This window comes from Coregonus lavaretus (assembly GCF_964263955.1).
Source record: "Coregonus lavaretus genome assembly, chromosome: 21".
NCBI lineage: Eukaryota > Metazoa > Chordata > Actinopteri > Salmoniformes > Salmonidae > Coregonus > Coregonus lavaretus.
In genome coordinates this window covers 1,392,127-1,413,312 of record NC_140008.1, presented here as the reverse complement: position 1 = coordinate 1,413,312, position 21,186 = coordinate 1,392,127, and the positions used below count along the sequence as shown (strand labels likewise).

At 50.1% G+C, this 21,186-nt stretch overlaps 1 protein-coding gene across 1 annotated transcript; it reads right to left on the bottom strand.

The window, feature by feature from the left end:
* Positions 1-512: 512 nt before the first annotated feature.
* On the bottom strand, positions 513-21,175 carry ppcdc (phosphopantothenoylcysteine decarboxylase). The gene is made up of 5 exons (XM_084186030.1): positions 20,884-21,175; positions 16,231-16,326; positions 11,088-11,216; positions 1,163-1,331; positions 513-927 (listed from the first exon to the last, which is right to left on the bottom strand). The coding sequence occupies exons 1-5, from the start codon at positions 21,025-21,027 to the stop codon at positions 815-817; spliced, it is 651 nt and encodes a 216-aa protein (XP_084042156.1). The 5' UTR covers positions 21,028-21,175; the 3' UTR covers positions 513-814.
* Positions 21,176-21,186: the final 11 nt, after the last annotated feature.

The following is a 21,186-nucleotide window of genomic DNA, read 5'->3' as shown; positions in this document are numbered from 1 at the left end:
TGCTGCCTTGGCAGGAACTAATGGGGATCCATAATAAACCCCAGGAAGAGTAGCTGCTGCCTTGGCAGGAACTAATGGGGATCCATAATAAATACAAACATCTGCAAGACATTATGAAATCAGCAGATGATCAGGTGTTATGGAGTCCAATGTTCAACCCAGTGTCCAAAAACTGGATCTATATTCAAGGTTGTGGGTCTTCCAGCAGGACAACGACCCCAAACACACATCAAAAAGCACCCCGGAATGGTTCAAGAATAAACGCTGGACTTTTCTGGAGTGGCCAGCGAAGAGTCCAGATCAGAATCACATCCATAACCTATTGCAAGAGTCACCATGGGACCTTACTAAGAAACATGACATAACAAAACACGACATAACACTAAGAAACATGACATAACACTAAGAAACACGACATAACACTAAGAAACATGACATAACACTCACACAGCAGCCGTTGCTGCTAATCCAAGTCAGCAAGAATATCCGACACAAAAAATTCCTTGACAAAATAAAATACAAACATTTATTACAAACTCCATCTCTTTTTAACATTTGGCTCCAATGCAATAAATCAGTTCATTTCATTCAAATGATTACATCAGAAATAACTGCAGCAATCTTCATCCCAAATGGACCCCCTAGACCCTACGCACTTGTTGAGGGAGATTTGAGAAGATTTGACAGGTGATTATGGTAATGAGCCACCCTCTGATAGGCTAGGTGGAAGTTTCACCTTCCAATCACATCCTCTCAGATCTCCACGTGGGTCTAGGGGTCTATCTGCAGATTCTTGGTCATCTGTGGCTCATTATTATTCACAGCCCCTGGCCTGCTCCTCTATGTCCAGAGGAGACTCAGCCGCTCTCTGGATGAACTGTTTCACAACATCTACTATCGTTGACACCTCTGCCATGGCCCCTTTACCTGTAAAGTCACACTCCACAAGTTACTCAACAATGTCTAAAACCACAATAAAACAGATAAGAGGTAGAAAGGGGAAAAATATACAGAATATAGTTACATTATCCAGATATAATTAAATAGTTTGATCAGTTTTTATTTAGCAGTGATGAACGACTAACACAAGTTTCATTCATCAATCTAAAACATTCCTATTGTAAAGACTTTTCTCCACACGTCATGAAATATCACCACAGACCTTGGTCTCCACAGACCAGTTTCTTGGCGATACAGGGGATCTCAACGTAGCCAAACTGTTTAAGGCTGTCCACCTGGCGGGAGGTGATGGGGTGATGCCACATAGCAGTGTTCATCGCCGGACAGAAGAGCAGAGGACGGCTGGTGTCCCAGGCCCGCACCACACACGTCTGACAAGGAGTAGAGGACATTACGCTAGAGTACAGTAGAGTATAGTAGAGTGCAATAGAGTATAGTAGAGTACAATGGAGTATAGTAGAGTACAATAGAGTATAGTAGAGTACAATATAGTATAGTATAGTACAGTAGAGTACAATATAGTATAGTATAGTACAGTAGAGTACAATATAGTATAGTAGAGTACAATATAGTATAGTAGAGTACATTAGAGTATAGTAGAGTACAATATAGTATAGTATAGTACAGTAGAGTACAATATAGTATAGTATAGTACAGTAGAGTACAATATAGTATAGTAGAGTACAATATAGTATAGTAGAGTACATTAGAGTATAGTAGAGTATAGTAGAGCAAAATTGAGGATAGTACAGTAGAATAGAGTATAGGAGAGTAAAGTAAAATATAGAAATGGTTGGATATGGCGCCGGAGGGGATGGCTGCCGTTTTACGGGCTCCTAACCAACTGTGCTATTTTGTGTGTTTTTTCACATTGTTTGAAACGTATTTTGTACATAATGTTGCTGCTACAGTCTCTTATGACCGAAAAGAGCTTCTGAATATCAGAACAGCAATTACTCACCTCGAACTGAGGACAATTTTTTTTTTTATGAGTCCGACGCGAAGGATATACTCCTTTTCCGAGACCAGGTCCAAATCCCCGTCATTCACATGAAGAAAATAAGGAAATACAGGGGGAGGAGACCAGGATGTATAACCCGCCTTGTGAGAATTCTTCGGCAAGTGGGTAACCCGCCTCTACCATCCGTTCTAATGGCCAACGTGCAATCACTGGAGAATAAACTGGATGATCTCCGCTCGAGACTATCCTACCAACAGGACATAAAACATTGTTATATCTTATGTTTCACCGAGATGTGGCTGAACGACGACACGGATAACATACAGTTGGCTGGGTTTTCCGTGCCTCGGCAAGATGGGCAAAGCGTCAATACAGGACAAAGACTGAATCCTACTACACCGGCTCTGACGCTCGTCGGATGTGGCAGGGCTTGAAAACTATTACAGACTACAAAGGGAAACCCAGTTAAGAGCTTCCTAGTGACGCAAGCCTACCAGAGGAGCTAAATGCCTTTTATGCTTGCTTCGAAGCAAGCAACACTGAAGCATGCATGAGAGCACCAGCTGTTCCAGACGACTGTGTGATAACGCTCTCCGTAGCCGATGTGAGCAAGACCTTTAAACAGGTCAACATTCACAAGGCCGCGAGGCCAGACGAATTACCAGGATGTGTACTCAGAGCATGCTGGCAAGAATCTTCACTGACATTTTCAACCTCTCCCTGACCGAGTCTGTAATACCAACATGTTTCAAGGAGACCACCATAGTCCCTGTTCCCAAGGAAGTGAAGGTAACCTGCCTAAATGAGTACCGCCCCGTAGCACTCACGTCGGTAGCCATGAAGGGCTTTGAAAGGCTGGTCATGGCTCACATCAACACCATCATCCTGGAAACCCTAGACCCACTGCAATTTGCATACCGCCCCAACAGATCCACAGATGACGCATTGCTCAATCGCACTCCACACTGCCCTTTCCCACCTGGAAAAGAGGAACACCTACGTGAGAATGCTATTCATTGACTACAGCTCAGCGTTCAACACCATAGTGCCCTCAAAGCTCATCACTAAGCTAAGGACCCTGGGACTAAACACCTCCCTCTGCAACTGGATCCTGGACTTCCTGACGGGCCGCCCCCAGGTGGTAAGGGTAGGTAACAACACATCTGCCACGCTGATCCTCAACACAGGGCCCCTCAGGGGTGCATGCTTAGTCCCCTCCTGTACTCCCTGTTCACCCACAACTGCGTGGCCAAGCACGACTCCAACACCATCATCAAGTTTACTGATGACGATGAGACTGCCTATAGGGAGGAGGTCAGAGACCTGGCAGTGTGGTGCCATGACAACAACCTCTCCCTCAACGTCAGCAAGACAAAGGAGATGATCGTGGACAGCAGGAAATGGAGGGTTGAACATGCCCCTATTCACATCAACGGGGCTGTAGTGGAGCGGGTCGAGAGTTTCAAGTTCCTTGGTGTCCACATCACGAACAAACTATCATGGTCCAAAGACACCAAGACAGTCGTTAAGAGGCCATGACAATGCCTTTTTCCCCTCAGGAGACTGAAAAGATTTGGGATGGGTCCCCAGATCCTCATAAAGTTCTACAGCTGCACCATCTGCACCATCGAGAGCACCCTGACTGGTTGCATCACTGCCTGGTATGGCATCTGCTCAGCATCCGACCATAAGATGCTACAAAGGGTAGTGCATACGGCCCAGTACATCACTGGGGCCAAGCTTCCTGCCATCCAGGACCTCTATACCAGGCGGTGTCAGAGGAAGGCCCAAAAAATTGTCAAAGACTCCAGTCACCCAAGTCATAGACTGTTCTCTCTGCTACCGCACGGCAAGCGGTACCGGAGCGCCAAGTCTAGGTCCAAAAGGCTCCTTAACAGCTTCTACCCCCAAGCCATAAGACTGCTGAACAATTAATCAAATGGCTACCCTGACTATTTACATTGACCCCCCCCACCCCTCCCCCTCCCCCCCTTTGTTTTAACACTGCTGCTACTCGCTGTTTATTATCTATGCATAGTCTCTTTACCCTACCTACATGTACAAATGTAGAATGGAGTATATGAGAGTACAGTAGAATATAGTATATGAGAGTAGAGTGGCCTAATGCGGTGACACCACATAGTACTGTTCATAGCAGGACAGTAGAGAGGACGACCCGTCTGACAAGGACAGGGAAGACATGATTAGTCAGCATGATCTAGATCTCTTTCCTCATTGGTCTTTCCTCTCGCCTCGTCTCCTCAAAACGCATTAGAGTAGCAGGATCCTAACCATGTCCTGTTGACAGGCAGTCTGTCTAGTTATGGAGGATCCTAACCATGCCCTGTTGACAGGCGGTCTGTCTAGTTATGGAGGATCCTAACCATGCCCTGTTGACAGGCAGTCTGTCTAGTTATGGAGGATCCTAACCATGCCCTGTTGACAGGCAGTCTGTCTAGTTATGGAGGATCCTAACCATGCCCTGTTGACAGGCAGTCTGTCTAGTTATGGAGGATCCTAACCATGCCCTGTTGACAGGCAGTCTGTCTAGTTATGGAGGAACCATGTCCTGTTGACAGGCAGTCTGTCTAGTTATGGAGGATCCTAACCATGCCCTGTTGACAGGCAGTCTGTCTAGTTATGGAGGATCCTAACCATGCCCTGTTGACAGGCAGTCTGTCTAGTTATGGAGGATCCTAACCATGCCCTGTTGACAGGCAGTCTGTCTAGTTATGGAGGATCCTAACCATGCCCTGTTGACAGGCAGTCTGTCTAGTTATGGAGGATCCTAACCATGCCCTGTTGACAGGCAGTCTGTCTAGTTATGGAGGATCCTAACCATGCCCTGTTGACAGGCAGTCTGTCTAGTTATGGAGGATCCTAACCATGCCCTGTTGACAGGCAGTCTGTCTAGTTATGGAGGATCCTAACCATGCCCTGTTGACAGGCAGTCTGTCTAGTTATGGAGGATCCTAACCATGCCCTGTTGACAGGCAGTCTGTCTAGTTATGGAGGATCCTAACCATGCCCTGTTGACAGGCAGTCTGTCTAGTTATGGAGGATCCTAACCATGCCCTGTTGACAGGCAGTCTGTCTAGTTATGGAGGATCCTAACCATGCCCTGTTGACAGGCAGTCTGTCTAGTTATGGAGGATCCTAACCATGCCCTGTTGACAGGCCGTCTGTCTAGTTATGGAGGATCCTAACCATGTCCTGTTGACAGGCAGTCTGTCTAGTTATGGAGGAACCATGCCCTGTTGACAGGCAGTCTGTCTAGTTATGGAGGAACCATGCCCTGTTGACAGGCAGTCTGTCTAGTTATGGAGGAACCATGCCCTGTTGACAGGCAGTCTGTCTAGTTATGGAGGATCCTAACCATGCCCTGTTGACAGGCAGTCTGTCTAGTTATGGAGGATCCTAACCATGCCCTGTTGACAGGCAGTCTGTCTAGTTATGGAGGATCCTAACCATGCCCTGTTGACAGGCAGTCTGTCTAGTTATGGAGGATCCTAACCATGCCCTGTTGACAGGCAGTCTGTCTAGTTATGGAGGATCCTAACCATGCCCTGTTGACAGGCAGTCTGTCTAGTTATGGAGGATCCTAACCATGCCCTGTTGACAGGCAGTCTGTCTAGTTATGGAGGAACCATGTCCTGTTGACAGGCAGTCTGTCTAGTTATGGAGGATCCTAACCATGCCCTGTTGACAGGCAGTCTGTCTAGTTATGGAGGATCCTAACCATGCCCTGTTGACAGGCAGTCTGTCTAGTTATGGAGGATCCTAACCATGCCCTGTTGACAGGCAGTCTGTCTAGTTATGGAGGAACCATGTCCTGTTGACAGGCAGTCTGTCTAGTTATGGAGGATCCTAACCATGCCCTGTTGACAGGCAGTCTGTCTAGTTATGGAGGAACCATGCCCTGTTGACAGGCAGTCTGTCTAGTTATGGAGGATCCTAACCATGCCCTGTTGACAGGCAGTCTGTCTAGTTATGGAGGATCCTAACCATGCCCTGTTGACAGGCAGTCTGTCTAGTTATGGAGGATCCTAACCATGCCCTGTTGACAGGCAGTCTGTCTAGTTATGGAGGATCCTAACCATGCCCTGTTGACAGGCAGTCTGTCTAGTTATGGAGGAACCATGTCCTGTTGACAGGCAGTCTGTCTAGTTATGGAGGATCCTAACCATGCCCTGTTGACAGGCAGTCTGTCTAGTTATGGAGGATCCTAACCATGCCCTGTTGACAGGCAGTCTGTCTAGTTATGGAGGATCCTAACCATGCCCTGTTGACAGGCAGTCTGTCTAGTTATGGAGGATCCTAACCATGCCCTGTTGACAGGCAGTCTGTCTAGTTATGGAGGAACCATGCCCTGTTGACAGGCAGTCTGTCTAGTTATGGAGGATCCTAACCATGCCCTGTTGACAGGCAGTCTGTCTAGTTATGGAGGATCCTAACCATGCCCTGTTGACAGGCAGTCTGTCTAGTTATGGAGGATCCTAACCATGCCCTGTTGACAGGCAGTCTGTCTAGTTATGGAGGATCCTAACCATGCCCTGTTGACAGGCAGTCTGTCTAGTTATGGAGGATCCTAACCATGCCCTGTTGACAGGCAGTCTGTCTAGTTATGGAGGAACCATGCCCTGTTGACAGGCAGTCTGTCTAGTTATGGAGGACCATGCCCTGTTGACAGGCAGTCTGTCTAGTTATGGAGGATCCTAACCATGCCCTGTTGACAGGCAGTCTGTCTAGTTATGGAGGATCCTAACCATGCCCTGTTGACAGGCAGTCTGTCTAGTTATGGAGGATCCTAACCATGCCCTGTTGACAGGCCGTCTGTCTAGTTATGGAGGATCCTAACCATGTCCTGTTGACAGGCAGTCTGTCTAGTTATGGAGGATCCTAACCATGCCCTGTTGACAGGCAGTCTGTCTAGTTATGGAGGATCCTAACCATGCCCTGTTGACAGGCAGTCTGTCTAGTTATGGAGGAACCATGTCCTGTTGACAGGCAGTCTGTCTAGTTATGGAGGATCCTAACCATGCCCTGTTGACAGGCAGTCTGTCTAGTTATGGAGGAACCATGCCCTGTTGACAGGCAGTCTGTCTAGTTATGGAGGATCCTAACCATGCCCTGTTGACAGGCAGTCTGTCTAGTTATGGAGGATCCTAACCATGCCCTGTTGACAGGCAGTCTGTCTAGTTATGGAGGATCCTAACCATGCCCTGTTGACAGGCAGTCTGTCTAGTTATGGAGGATCCTAACCATGCCCTGTTGACAGGCAGTCTGTCTAGTTATGGAGGATCCTAACCATGCCCTGTTGACAGGCAGTCTGTCTAGTTATGGAGGATCCTAACCATGCCCTGTTGACAGGCAGTCTGTCTAGTTATGGAGGATCCTAACCATGCCCTGTTGACAGGCCGTCTGTCTAGTTATGGAGGAACCATGCCCTGTTGACAGGCAGTCTGTCTAGTTATGGAGGAACCATGCCCTGTTGACAGGCAGTCTGTCTAGTTATGGAGGATCCTAACCATGCCCTGTTGACAGGCAGTTTGTCTAGTTATGGAGGATCCTAACCATGCCCTGTTGACAGGCAGTCTGTCTAGTTATGGAGGATCCTAACCATGCCCTGTTGACAGGCAGTCTGTCTAGTTATGGAGGATCCTAACCATGCCCTGTTTACAGGCAGTCTGTCTAGTTATGGAGGATCCTAACCATGCCCTGTTGACAGGCAGGCTGTCTAGTTATGGAGGAACCATGCCCTGTTGACAGGCAGTTTGTCTAGTTATGGAGGATCTTAACCATGCCCTGTTGACAGGCAGTCTGTCTAGTTATGGAGGATCCTAACCATGCCCTGTTGACAGGCAGTCTGTCTAGTTATGGAGGATCCTAACCATGCCCTGTTGACAGGCAGTCTGTCTAGTTATGGAGGACCATGCCCTGTTGACAGGCAGTCTGTCTAGTTATGGAGGATCCTAACCATGCCCTGTTGACAGGCAGTCTGTCTAGTTATGGAGGATCCTAACCATGCCCTGTTGACAGGCCGTCTGTCTAGTTATGGAGGATCCTAACCATGCCCTGTTGACAGGCAGTCTGTCTAGTTATGGAGGATCCTAACCATGCCCTGTTGACAGGCAGTCTGTCTAGTTATGGAGGATCCTAACCATGCCCTGTTGACAGGCAGTCTGTCTAGTTATGGAGGAACCATGCCCTGTTGACAGGCAGTCTGTCTAGTTATGGAGGATCCTAACCATGCCCTGTTGACAGGCAGTCTGTCTAGTTATGGAGGATCCTAACCATGCCCTGTTGACAGGCAGTCTGTCTAGTTATGGAGGATCCTAACCATGCCCTGTTGACAGGCAGTCTGTCTAGTTATGGAGGATCCTAACCATGCCCTGTTGACAGGCAGTCTGTCTAGTTATGGAGGACCCTAACCATGCCCTGTTGACAGGCAGTCTGTCTAGTTATGGAGGATCCTAACCATGTCCTGTTGACAGGCAGTCAGTCTAGTTATGGAGGAACCATGCCCTGTTGACAGGCAGTCTGTCTAGTTATGGAGGATCCTAACCATGTCCTGTTGACAGGCAGTCTGTCTAGTTATGGAGGACCATGCCCTGTTGACAGGCAGTCTGTCTAGTTATGGAGGATCCTAACCATGCCCTGTTGACAGGCAGTCTGTCTAGTTATGGAGGATCCTAACCATGCCCTGTTGACAGGCAGTCTGTCTAGTTATGGAGGATCCTAACCATGCCCTGTTGACAGGCAGTCTGTCTAGTTATGGAGGAACCATGCCCTGTTGACAGGCAGTCTGTCTAGTTATGGAGGATCCTAACCATGCCCTGTTGACAGGCAGTCTGTCTAGTTATGGAGGACCATGCCCTGTTGACAGGCAGTCTGTCTAGTTATGGAGGAACCATGCCCTGTTGACAGGCAGTCTGTCTAGTTATGGAGGATCCTAACCATGCCCTGTTGACAGGCAGTCTGTCTAGTTATGGAGGATCCTAACCATGCCCTGTTGACAGGCAGTCTGTCTAGTTATGGAGGAACCATGCCCTGTTGACAGGCAGTCTGTCTAGTTATGGAGGATCCTAACCATGCCCTGTTGACAGGCAGTCTGTCTAGTTATGGAGGATCCTAACCATGCCCTGTTGACAGGCAGTCTGTCTAGTTATGGAGGATCCTAACCATGCCCTGTTGACAGGCAGTCTGTCTAGTTATGGAGGATCCTAACCATGCCCTGTTGACAGGCAGTCTGTCTAGTTATGGAGGATCCTAACCATGCCCTGTTGACAGGCAGTCTGTCTAGTTATGGAGGACCATGCCCTGTTGACAGGCAGTCTGTCTAGTTATGGAGGATCCTAACCATGCCCTGTTGACAGGCAGTCTGTCTAGTTATGGAGGATCCTAACCATGCCCTGTTGACAGGCAGTCTGTCTAGTTATGGAGGATCCTAACCATGCCCTGTTTACAGGCAGTCTGTCTAGTTATGGAGGATCCTAACCATGCCCTGTTGACAGGCAGGCTGTCTAGTTATGGAGGAACCATGCCCTGTTGACAGGCAGTCTGTCTAGTTATGGAGGATCCTAACCATGCCCTGTTGACAGGCAGTCTGTCTAGTTATGGAGGAACCATGCCCTGTTGACAGGCAGTCTGTCTAGTTATGGAGGAACCATGCCCTGTTGACAGGCAGTCTGTCTAGTTATGGAGGATCCTAACCATGCCCTGTTGACAGGCAGTCTGTCTAGTTATGGAGGATCCTAACCATGCCCTGTTGACAGGCAGTCTGTCTAGTTATGGAGGATCCTAACCATGCCCTGTTGACAGGCAGTCTGTCTAGTTATGGAGGATCCTAACCATTCCCTGTTGACAGGCAGTCTGTCTAGTTATGGAGGACCATGCCCTGTTGACAGGCAGTCTGTCTAGTTATGGAGGAACCATGCCCTGTTGACAGGCAGTCTGTCTAGTTATGGAGGATCCTAACCATGCCCTGTTGACAGGCAGTCTGTCTAGTTATGGAGGATCCTAACCATGCCCTGTTGACAGGCAGTCTGTCTAGTTATGGAGGACCATGCCCTGTTGACAGGCAGTCTGTCTAGTTATGGAGGATCCTAACCATGCCCTGTTGACAGGCAGTCTGTCTAGTTATGGAGGACCATGCCCTGTTGACAGGCAGTCTGTCTAGTTATGGAGGAACCATGCCCTGTTGACAGGCAGTCTGTCTAGTTATGGAGGATCCTAACCATGCCCTGTTGACAGGCAGTCTGTCTAGTTATGGAGGATCCTAACCATGCCCTGTTGACAGGCAGTCTGTCTAGTTATGGAGGATCCTAACCATGCCCTGTTGACAGGCCGTCTGTCTAGTTATGGAGGATCCTAACCATGCCCTGTTGACAGGCAGTCTGTCTAGTTATGGAGGATCCTAACCATGCCCTGTTGACAGGCAGTCTGTCTAGTTATGGAGGATCCTAACCATGCCCTGTTGACAGGCAGTCTGTCTAGTTATGGAGGAACCATGCCCTGTTGACAGGCAGTCTGTCTAGTTATGGAGGATCCTAACCATGCCCTGTTGACAGGCAGTCTGTCTAGTTATGGAGGATCCTAACCATGCCCTGTTGACAGGCAGTCTGTCTAGTTATGGAGGAACCATGTCCTGTTGACAGGCAGTCTGTCTAGTTATGGAGGATCCTAACCATGCCCTGTTGACAGGCAGTCTGTCTAGTTATGGAGGAACCATGCCCTGTTGACAGGCAGTCTGTCTAGTTATGGAGGATCCTAACCATGCCCTGTTGACAGGCAGTCTGTCTAGTTATGGAGGATCCTAACCATGCCCTGTTGACAGGCAGTCTGTCTAGTTATGGAGGATCCTAACCATGCCCTGTTGACAGGCAGTCTGTCTAGTTATGGAGGATCCTAACCATGCCCTGTTGACAGGCAGTCTGTCTAGTTATGGAGGAACCATGCCCTGTTGACAGGCAGTCTGTCTAGTTATGGAGGATCCTAACCATGTCCTGTTGACAGGCAGTCTGTCTAGTTATGGAGGATCCTAACCATGCCCTGTTGACAGGCAGTCTGTCTAGTTATGGAGGAACCATGCCCTGTTGACAGGCCGTCTGTCTAGTTATTTGGATTCCTAACCGTGCCCTGTCAGTCTACCAGTACAGGATCTCACCAGTAAGTTGTCACAGATGCCGCTGGCGATCTTCCCCAGTGTGTTAGCGTCCAGAGGGGCTATAACGAGGAGGTCAGCCCAACGTCTCAGCTCTATGTGCAGCACAGGGTCAGAACGCTGGGTCCACAGCTAAGAAAGAGGAACAGTATTCACAACATTATCACATTTACAGTTGAAGTCGGAAGGATACATAAACTTTTTCAACCACTCCACAAATGTCTTGTTGACAAACTATAGTTTTGGCAAGTCGGTTAGGACATCTACTTTGTGCATGACACAAGTAATTTTTCTAACAATTGTTTACAGACAGATTATTTCACTTATAATTCACTGTGCCTTTAAACAGGTTAGAAAATTCCAGAAAATGATGTCATGGCTTTAGAAGCTTCTGATAGGCTAATTGACATCATTTGAGTCAATTGGAGGTGTACCTGTGGATGTATTTCAAGGGCTACCTTCAAACTCAGTGCCTCTTTGCTTGACATCATAGGGAAATCCAAAGAAATCAGCCAAGACCTCAGAAAGAAAATTGTAGACCTCCACAAGTCTGGCTTATCCTTGGACCCACTGAGTCCTACCTCCCAACCCCACTGAGTCCTGCCTCCCAACCCCACCCCACTGAGTCCTGCCTCCCCACCCCACTGAGTCCTGCCTCCCAACCCCACCCCACTGAGTCCTGCCTCCCAACCCCACTGAGTCCTGCCTCCCCACCCCACTGAGTCCTGCCTCCCCACCCCACTGAGTCCTGCCTCCCAACCCCACCCCACTGAGTCCTGCCTCCCAACCCCACTGAGTCCTGCCTCCCAACCCCACTGAGTCCTGCCTCCCCACCCCACTGAGTCCTGCCTCCCCACCCCACTGAGTCCTGCCTCCCCACCCCACTGAGTCCTGCCTCCCCACCCCACTGAGTCCTGCCTCCCAACCCCACTGAGTCCTGCCTCCCAACCCCACTGAGTCCTGCCTCCCCTCCCCACTGAGTCCTGCCTCCCAACCCCACTGAGTCCTGCCTCCCAACCCCACTGAGTCCTGCCTCCCAACCCCACTGAGTCCTGCCTCCCAACCCCACTGAGTCCTGCCTCCCAACCCCACTGAGTCCTGCCTCCCCACCCCACTGAGTCCTGCCTCCCCACCCCACTGAGTCCTGCCTCCCCACCCCACTGAGTCCTGCCTCCCAACCCCACTGAGTCCTGCCTCCCAACCCCACTGAGTCCTGCCTCCCAACCCCACTGAGTCCTGCCTCCCAACCCCACTGAGTCCTGCCTCCCAACCCCACTGAGTCCTGCCTCCCAACCCCACTGAGTCCTGCCTCCCAACCCCACTGAGTCCTGCCTCCCCTCCCCACCCCACTGAGTCCTGCCTCCCCACCCCACTGAGTCCTGCCTCCCCTCCCCACCCCACTGAGTCCTGCCTCCCCACCCCACTGAGTCCTGCCTCCCCACCCCACTGAGTCCTGCCTCCCCACCCCACTGAGTCCTGCCTCCCAACCCCACTGAGTCCTGCCTCCCCACCCCACTGAGTCCTGCCTCCCAACCCCACTGAGTCCTGCCTCCCAACCCCACTGAGTCCTGCCTCCCCACACCACCCCACTGAGTCCTGCCTCCCCACCCCACTGAGTCCTGCCTCCCAACCCCACCCCACTGAGTCCTGCCTCCCAACCCCACTGAGTCCTGCCTCCCAACCCCACTGAGTCCTGCCTCCCAACCCCACTGAGTCCTGCCTCCCAACCCCACTGAGTCCTGCCTCCCCACCCCACTGAGTCCTGCCTCCCAACCCCACCCCACTGAGTCCTGCCTCCCCTCCCAACCCCACTGAGTCCTGCCTCCCAACCCCACTGAGTCCTGCCTCCCAACCCCACTGAGTCCTGCCTCCCCTCCCCACTGAGTCCTGCCTCCCCACCCCACTGAGTCCTGCCTCCCCACCCCACTGAGTCCTGCCTCCCAACCCCACTGAGTCCTGCCTCCCAACCCCACTGAGTCCTGCCTCCCCTCCCCACTGAGTCCTGCCTCCCAACCCCACTGAGTCCTGCCTCCCACCCCACTGAGTCCTGCCTCCCAACCCCACTGAGTCCTGCCTCCCCTCCCAACCCCACTGAGTCCTGCCTCCCAAACCCCACTGAGTCCTGCCTCCCCACCCCACTGAGTCCTGCCTCCCCTCCCCACCCCACTGAGTCCTGCCTCCCCACCCCACTGAGTCCTGCCTCCCCTCCCCACCCCACTGAGTCCTGCCTCCCCACCCCACTGAGTCCTGCCTCCCCACCCCACTGAGTCCTGCCTCCCCTCCCCACCCCACTGAGTCCTGCCTCCCAACCCCACTGAGTCCTGCCTCCCAACCCCACCCCACTGAGTCCTGCCTCCCCACCCCACTGAGTCCTGCCTCCCAACCCCACTGAGTCCTGCCTCCCCACCCCACTGAGTCCTGCCTCCCAACCCCACTGAGTCCTGCCTCCCCACCCCACTGAGTCCTGCCTCCCCACCCCACTGAGTCCTGCCTCCCAACCCCACCCCACTGAGTCCTGCCTCCCCACCCCACTGAGTCCTCCCTCCCAACCCCACTGAGTCCTGCCTCCCCTCCCAACCCCACTGAGTCCTGCCTCCCCTCCCCACTGAGTCCTGCCTCCCAACCCCACTGAGTCCTGCCTCCCCACCCCACTGAGTCCTGCCTCCCCACCCCACTGAGTCCTGCCTCCCCACCCCACTGAGTCGTACCTCCCAACCCCACTGGGGTCCAATAGAGTCCAGTCAACACTTTACCTTGATGTGAGACTGGAACCAGGGCTTTCTGACATCTGCAAGAGGATAAATACACATTGCAGAAAGGAATATGTGCACTTACCGGGGATGGCAGATGCGCTCCGCTAGTCGCTCAATATGATGAGTTGAGAAATTATTTTGGTAGCCTAACTACAGACAGATTCGTCTTCTCTTTTCAGCAGTAGACATTTGATTTCCAAACGGTGTTTTTACCGCAATTAGATTTAGAAATATAAGACCAGTAAAAAATACAGTATATATATTTTATTGTCTCATATACCGGATAGGTGAAGTGAAATGTGTTGTTTTACAGGGTCAGCCACAGTAGTACGTCACCCCTGGAGCAATTTGGGTTAAGTGCCTTGCTCAAGGGCACATCGACAGATTTTTCACCTTGTCGGCTCAGGTATTTGGTTACTGACCCAATGCTTTAACCGCTAGGCTACCTGCATTTGGTTACTGACCCAATGCTTTAACCGCTAGGCTACCCTTTAACCGCTAGGCTACCCTTTAACCGCTAGGCTACCTGCCTTTGGTTACTGGTCCAATGCTTTAACCGCTAGGCTACCCTTTAACCGCTAGGCTACCTGCCTTTGGTTACTGGTCCAATGCTTTAACCGCTAGGCTACCCTTTAACCGCTAGGCTACCTGCCTTTGGTTACTGACCCAATGCTTTAACCGCTAGGCTACCTGCCTTTGGTTACTGGCCCAATGCTTTAACCGCTAGGCTACCCTTTAACCGCTAGGCTACCCTTTAACCGCTAGGCTACCTGCCTTTGGTTACTGACCCAATGCTTTAACCGCTAGGCTACCTGCCTTTGGTTACTGGTCCAATGCTTTAACCGCTAGGCTACCTGCCTTTGGTTACTGACCCAATGCTTTAACCGCTAGGCTACCTGCCTTTGGTTACTGGTCCAATGCTTTAACCGCTAGGCTACCTGCCTTTGGTTACTGACCCAATGCTTTAACCGCTAGGCTACCCTTTAACCGCTAGGCTACCTGCCTTTGGTTACTGGTCCAATGCTTTAACCGCTAGGCTACCTGCCTTTGGTTACTGACCCAATGCTTTAACCGCTAGGCTACCTGCCTTTGGTTACTGACCCAATGCTTTAACCGCTAGGCTACCCTTTAACCGCTAGGCTACCCTTTAACCGCTAGGCTACCTGCCTTTGGTTACTGGCCCAATGCTTTAACCGCTAGGCTACCTGCCTTTGGTTACTGGCCCAATGCTTTAACCGCTAGGCTACCTGCCTTTGGTTACTGACCCAATGCTTTAACCGCTAGGCTACCTGCCTTTGGTTACTGGCCCAATGCTTTAACCGCTAGGCTACCTGCCTTTGGTTACTGACCCAATGCTTTAACCGCTAGGCTACCTGCCTTTGGTTACTGGTCCAATGCTTTAACCGCTAGGCTACCTGCATTTGGTTACTGACCCAATGCTTTAACCGCTAGGCTACCCTTTAACCGCTAGGCTACCTGCCTTTGGTTACTGGTCCAATGCTTTAACCGCTAGGCTACCTGCCTTTGGTTACTGGTCCAATGCTTTAACCGCTAGGCTACCTGCCTTTGGTTACTGGTCCAATGCTTTAACCGCTAGGCTACCTGCCTTTGGTTACTGGTCCAATGCTTTAACCGCTAGGCTACCTGCATTTGGTTACTGACCCAATGCTTTAACCGCTAGGCTACCCTTTAACCGCTAGGCTACCTGCCTTTGGTTACTGGTCCAATGCTTTAACCGCTAGGCTACCTGCCTTTGGTTACTGACCCAATGCTTTAACCGCTAGGCTACCTGCCTTTGGTTACTGACCCAATGCTTTAACCGCTAGGCTACCTGCCTTTGGTTACTGACCCAATGCTTTAACCGCTAGGCTACCCTTTAACCGCTAGGCTACCCTTTAACCGCTAGGCTACCCTTTAACCGCTAGGCTACCCTTTAACCGCTAGGCTACCCTTTAACCGCTAGGCTACCCTTTAACCGCTAGGCTTTAACCGCTAGGCTACCCTTTAACCGCTAGGCTACCTGCCTTTGGTTACTGGCCCAATGCTTTAACCGCTAGGCTACCCTTTAACCGCTAGGCTACCCTTTAACCGCTAGGCTACCCTTTAACCGCTAGGCTACCTGCCTCCCAGTCAACTAGAAGTCAATTACAACTCTACATGACTAAACCCTGTGTTTGAGGTCTTCACTAGATGGTATACTGCTTATGGTCAGAATTGACTTTTCATAGCAGGTTAGGAGAATTTACGCGGCAGGTTAGGAGAACTTACGCAGCAGGTTAGGGTAATTAGGTTAAGGTTAGGAAAAGGGTTAGGGTTAGCTAAAATGCAACTTCTGACGTCAATTTGACCTAAGCTCTATCTTCTCTAGACAGGAGCTGTGTTTGATAACCAACCTCCCACTCATTTGCGTCGCTGTAGACGCTGACAGCCACCTCAGCAGGGTTGTAGAAGTGCTTGGCGTGTTCTGTAGTGACAACACGCACATCCACCTGCAGAGGGGAGAGGACAATAAGGGTGTTATTCCAACCTTGAAACACAAACCAACCCTTAACCCCTAGGATCAACCCGTAGGATCAACCCCTAACCCCTAGGATCAACCCCTAGGATCAACCCCTAGCCCCTACCACCTATACCCTAGGATCAACCCTTAGCCCCTAGGATCAACCCCTAGGATCAACCCCTAACCCCTAGGATCAACCCCTAGGATCAACCCCTAGCCCCTACCACCTCGCCCCTAGGATCAACCCCTAGCCCCTAGGATCAACCCCTAGCCCCTACCACCTATACCCTAGGATCAACCCTTAGCCCCTAGGATCAACCCCTAGGATCAACCCCTAGGATCAACCCCTAGCCCCTACCACCTCGCCCCTAGGATCAACCCCTAGCCCATACCACCTCTCCCCTAGGATCAACCCCTAACACCTACCACCTATCCCCTAGGATCAACCCCTAGCCCATACCACCTCTCCCCTAGGATCAACTGCTAGCCCCTACCACCTATCCCCTAGGATCAACCCCTAACCCCTACCACCTGTCCCCTAAGATCAACCCCTAGCCCCTACCATCTCTCCCCTAGAATCAACCCCTAACCCCTACCACCTATCCCCTAGGATCAACCCCTAGCCCCTACCATCTCTCCCCTAGAATCAACCCCTAGTCCCTAGGATCAACCCCTAGTTTCAACCCCTAGCCCCTACCACCTATCCCCTAGGATCAACCCCTAGCCCCTACCATCTATACCCTAGGATCAACCCCTAGCCCCTACCACCTATCCCCTAGGATCAACCCCTAGCCCCTACCATCTATACCCTAGGATCAACCCCTAGCCTCTATTCCTTAGGATCAACCCCTAACCCCTACCACCTCGCCCCTAGGATCAACCCCTAGCCCCTACCACCTCTCCCCTAGGATCAACCCCTAACCCCTACCACCTCTCCCCTAGGATCAACCCCTAACCCCTATCCCCTAGGATCAACCCCTAGCCCCTACCACCTATCCCCTAGGATCAACCCCTAACCCCTACCACCTATCCCCTAGGATCAACCCCTAACCCCTATACCCTAGGATCAACCCCTGACCCCTAGCCCCTAGCCTCTATCCCCTAGGATCAACCCCTGACCCCTAGCCTCTATCCCCTAGGATCAACCCCTAACCCCTAGCCTCTATCCCCTAGGATCAACCCCTAACCCCTAGCCTCTATCCCCTAAGATCAACCCCTAGCCTCTATCCCCTAAGATCAACCCCTAGCCCCTAACCCCTATCCCCTAGGATCAACCCCTAACCCCTACCACCTATCCCCTAGGATCAACCCCTAGCCCCTACCACCTATCCCCTAGGATCAACCCCTAACCCCTATCCCCTAGGATCAACCCCTAACCCCTATACCCTAGGATCAACCCCTAACCCCTACCACCTCTCTCCTAGGATCAACCCCTAGCCCCTACCACCTATCCCCTAGGATCAACCCCTAACCCCTATCCCCTAGGATCAACCCCTAGCCCCTACCACCTATCCCCTAGGATCAACCCCTAACCCCTACCACCTATCCCCTAGGATCAACCCCTAGCCCCTACCACCTATCCCCTAGGATCAACCCCTAACCCCTATCCCCTAGGATCAACCCCTAACCCCTACCACCTCTCCCCTAGGATCAACCCCTAACCCCTACCACCTATCCCCTAGGATCAACCCCTAGCCCCTACCACCTATCCCCTAGGATCAACCCCTAACCCCTATACCCTAGGATCAACCAGGCGCTATCGTTTGTTGACTTCTGTAACCGTAAAAGCCTTGGCTTTTTGCATGTTAACATCAGAAGCCTCCTTCCTAAGTTTGAGTTATTCACTGCATTAGCACACTCCGCCAACCCTGATGTTCTAGCAGTGTCTGAATCCTGGCTTAGGACAGACATTTCCATCCCCAACTACAACATTTTCTGGCTAGATAGAACTGCCAAAGGGGGCAGAGTTCAATCTACTATAGAGATAGCCTGCAGAGCTCTATCATACTATCCAGGTCTGTGCCCAAACAGTTTGAGCTTCTACTTCTAAAAATCCACCTTTCCAGAAATAAGTCTCTCACTGTTGCCGCTTGCTACCGACCCCCCTCAGCCCCCAGTTGTGCCCTGGACACCATATGTGAATTGATTGCCCCCCATCTATCCTCAGAGTTCGTACTGCTTGGTGACCTAAATTGGGATATGCTTAACACCCCCATCCTACAATCTAAACTAGATGCCCTCAATCTCACACAAATTATCAAGGAACCTACCAGGTACAACCCTAAATCCGTAAACATGGGCACCCTCATAAATATCATCCTGACTAACTTACCCTCTAAATACACCTCTGCTGTCTTCAACCAGGATCTCAGCGATCACTGCCTTATTGCCTGCGTCCGTAACGGGTCCGCGGTCAAACGACCACACCTCATCACTGTCAAACGCTCCCTAAAACACTTTAGCGAGCAGGCCTTCCTAATTGACCTGGCCCAGGTATCCTGGATGGATATCGATCTCATTCCGCCAGTTGTTCTTTAAAAGTGCTTTCCTCTCAACCCCAAATCCCCTACCACCTATCCCCTAGGATCAACCCCTAACCCCTATCCCCTAGGATCAACCCCTAACCCCTATCCCCTAGGATCAACCCCTAACCCCTATCCCCTAGGATCAACCCCTAACCCCTATACCCTAGGATCAACCCCTAACCCCTATCCCCTAGGATCAACCCCTAACCCCTATCCCCTAGGATCAACCCCTAACCCCTATCCCCTAGGATCAACCCCTAACCCCTATCCCCTAGGATCAACCCCTAACCCCTATACCCTAGGATCAACCCCTAGCCTCTATGACCTATGGAAGGGTTCTATTCTATCATACATTACTCAAGAGCAGAGAGGTTCAAACAAAGCAGCATAATCAAAAATGATTAACTTTCTAAATAAAAGGTGAGATTGCGCATAAATGAATGTAGGCCTATTTGTATTTATTATGGATCCCCATTAGTTCCTGCCAAGGCAGCAGCTACTCTTCCTGGGGTTTATTATGGATCCCCATTAGTTCCTGCCAAGGCAGCAGCTACTCTTCCTGGGGTTTATTATGGATCCCCATTAGTTCCTGCCAAGGCAGCAGCTACTCTTCCTGGGGTTTATTATGGATCCCCATTAGTTCCTGCCAAGGCAGCAGCTACTCTTCCTGGGGTTTATTATGGATCCCCATTAGTTCCTGCCAAGGCAGCAGCTACTCTTCCTGGGGTTTATTATAGATCCCCATTAGTTCCTGCATCGATAATGTCAAAAGCCGCACTGAAGTCTAACACAATAGCCCCCACAATCTTTTAATCATCAATTTCTCTCAGCCAATCATCAGTCATTTGTGTAAGTGCTGTGCTTGTTGAATGTCCTTCCCTATAAGCGTGCTGAAAGTCTGTTGTCAATTTGTTTACTGTAAAATAGCATTGTATCTGGTCAAACACAATTTTTTTCAATAGTTTACTAAGGGTTGGTAACAGGCTGATTGGTGGGCTTTTTGAGCCAGTAAAGGGGGCTTTACTATTCTTAGGTAGCGGATTGACTTTTGCTTTGTCTTGTACAGTTGGCACTCCCAAAAATAGAACCATCACATGAAAGGTTGAACAAATAGATGAATTATTAATTATATTGCAGGGTTACAGTTTAGATAAGAGGATTCGTTTTTTTATGGCTGATGTCCGAACCTTATTTGTGATCTACCTCTATTTGTGCCTCTACAAATGTCCATAATTGGATATTCTGATATTCTTCTAGGTAAGCCACCTATATGACTAACGAATAGATCTTCAGAGGAATTGAGTGTGCCGGTAACGGTTTGATAATTTAGCTAGGCCTGTCTAAATAACAGGTTAAAACAGATATGACCTGCTATTAGAAGTGTTGATTATCTACGCCTATGTAGCTCAATTGTGGTCCTCTGTAGCTCAATTGGTAGACCATGGCGCTTGTAACGCCAGGGTAGTGGGTTCGATCCCCGGGACCACCCATACGTAAAAATGTATGCACACATGACTGTAAGTCGCTTTGGATTATTATTATTATTATTATTATTATTATTATCTAGGCCTGTCTAAATAATAGGTTTTCGGGGATACAGCTAATTCAACCTAGCTTCCTTTTCTGCTGAAAATCGGATGTTGTAGTGTTAACCTGCTACATTAGGTTAATGCAGATATGACCTGATATTAGAAGTGTTTATTATCTAAATAACAGGTTAATGCTGACCTGATATTAGAAGTGTAACGTCGTGAATACACCTCTAGGATATGTAAATAACTATTTTGGGGAGAATTTCCCCGTCAGTTTCTGTTAGTTGCATGATAACCCCTCTTGACAATACAGCATATTGGTTTGGTTTGATACAAGGTGAACATCGTCCTCCAGCGGTACAATCATGCATGTGCAGGTCACAGAAGCAACGTTTGACACCATACTTTGACTTGTTTGAGTAACGCCGACTCAGGAATCCAACTATAGCTAGCGGAAAATAAATCCCAGTTAGATAGCTATCTACTTACCCCGGGTAACTCTAGAAGTTGGGAGACCAATAGAGGCACTTTGAGAGCTGCCACACTACCCGTGACACCAACCAGCACACGGAATTTACCACACGAATCTAACAAATCAAATTTCGGAGAAGTTACGGGTGATTCCGCCTGCATGTTAGCTGGAAAACGATCACTACAAAAACAACTTCAAGACGTAATTGGGAGCATGCTGATTGCAGAGAAGACGCTAAATATCGCCCAACTTTAGCCGCTACGAACTTCGCTTGATGCAGCTTCCGTAAACATTGGTTCCACGTGACCCACAGTGAACGA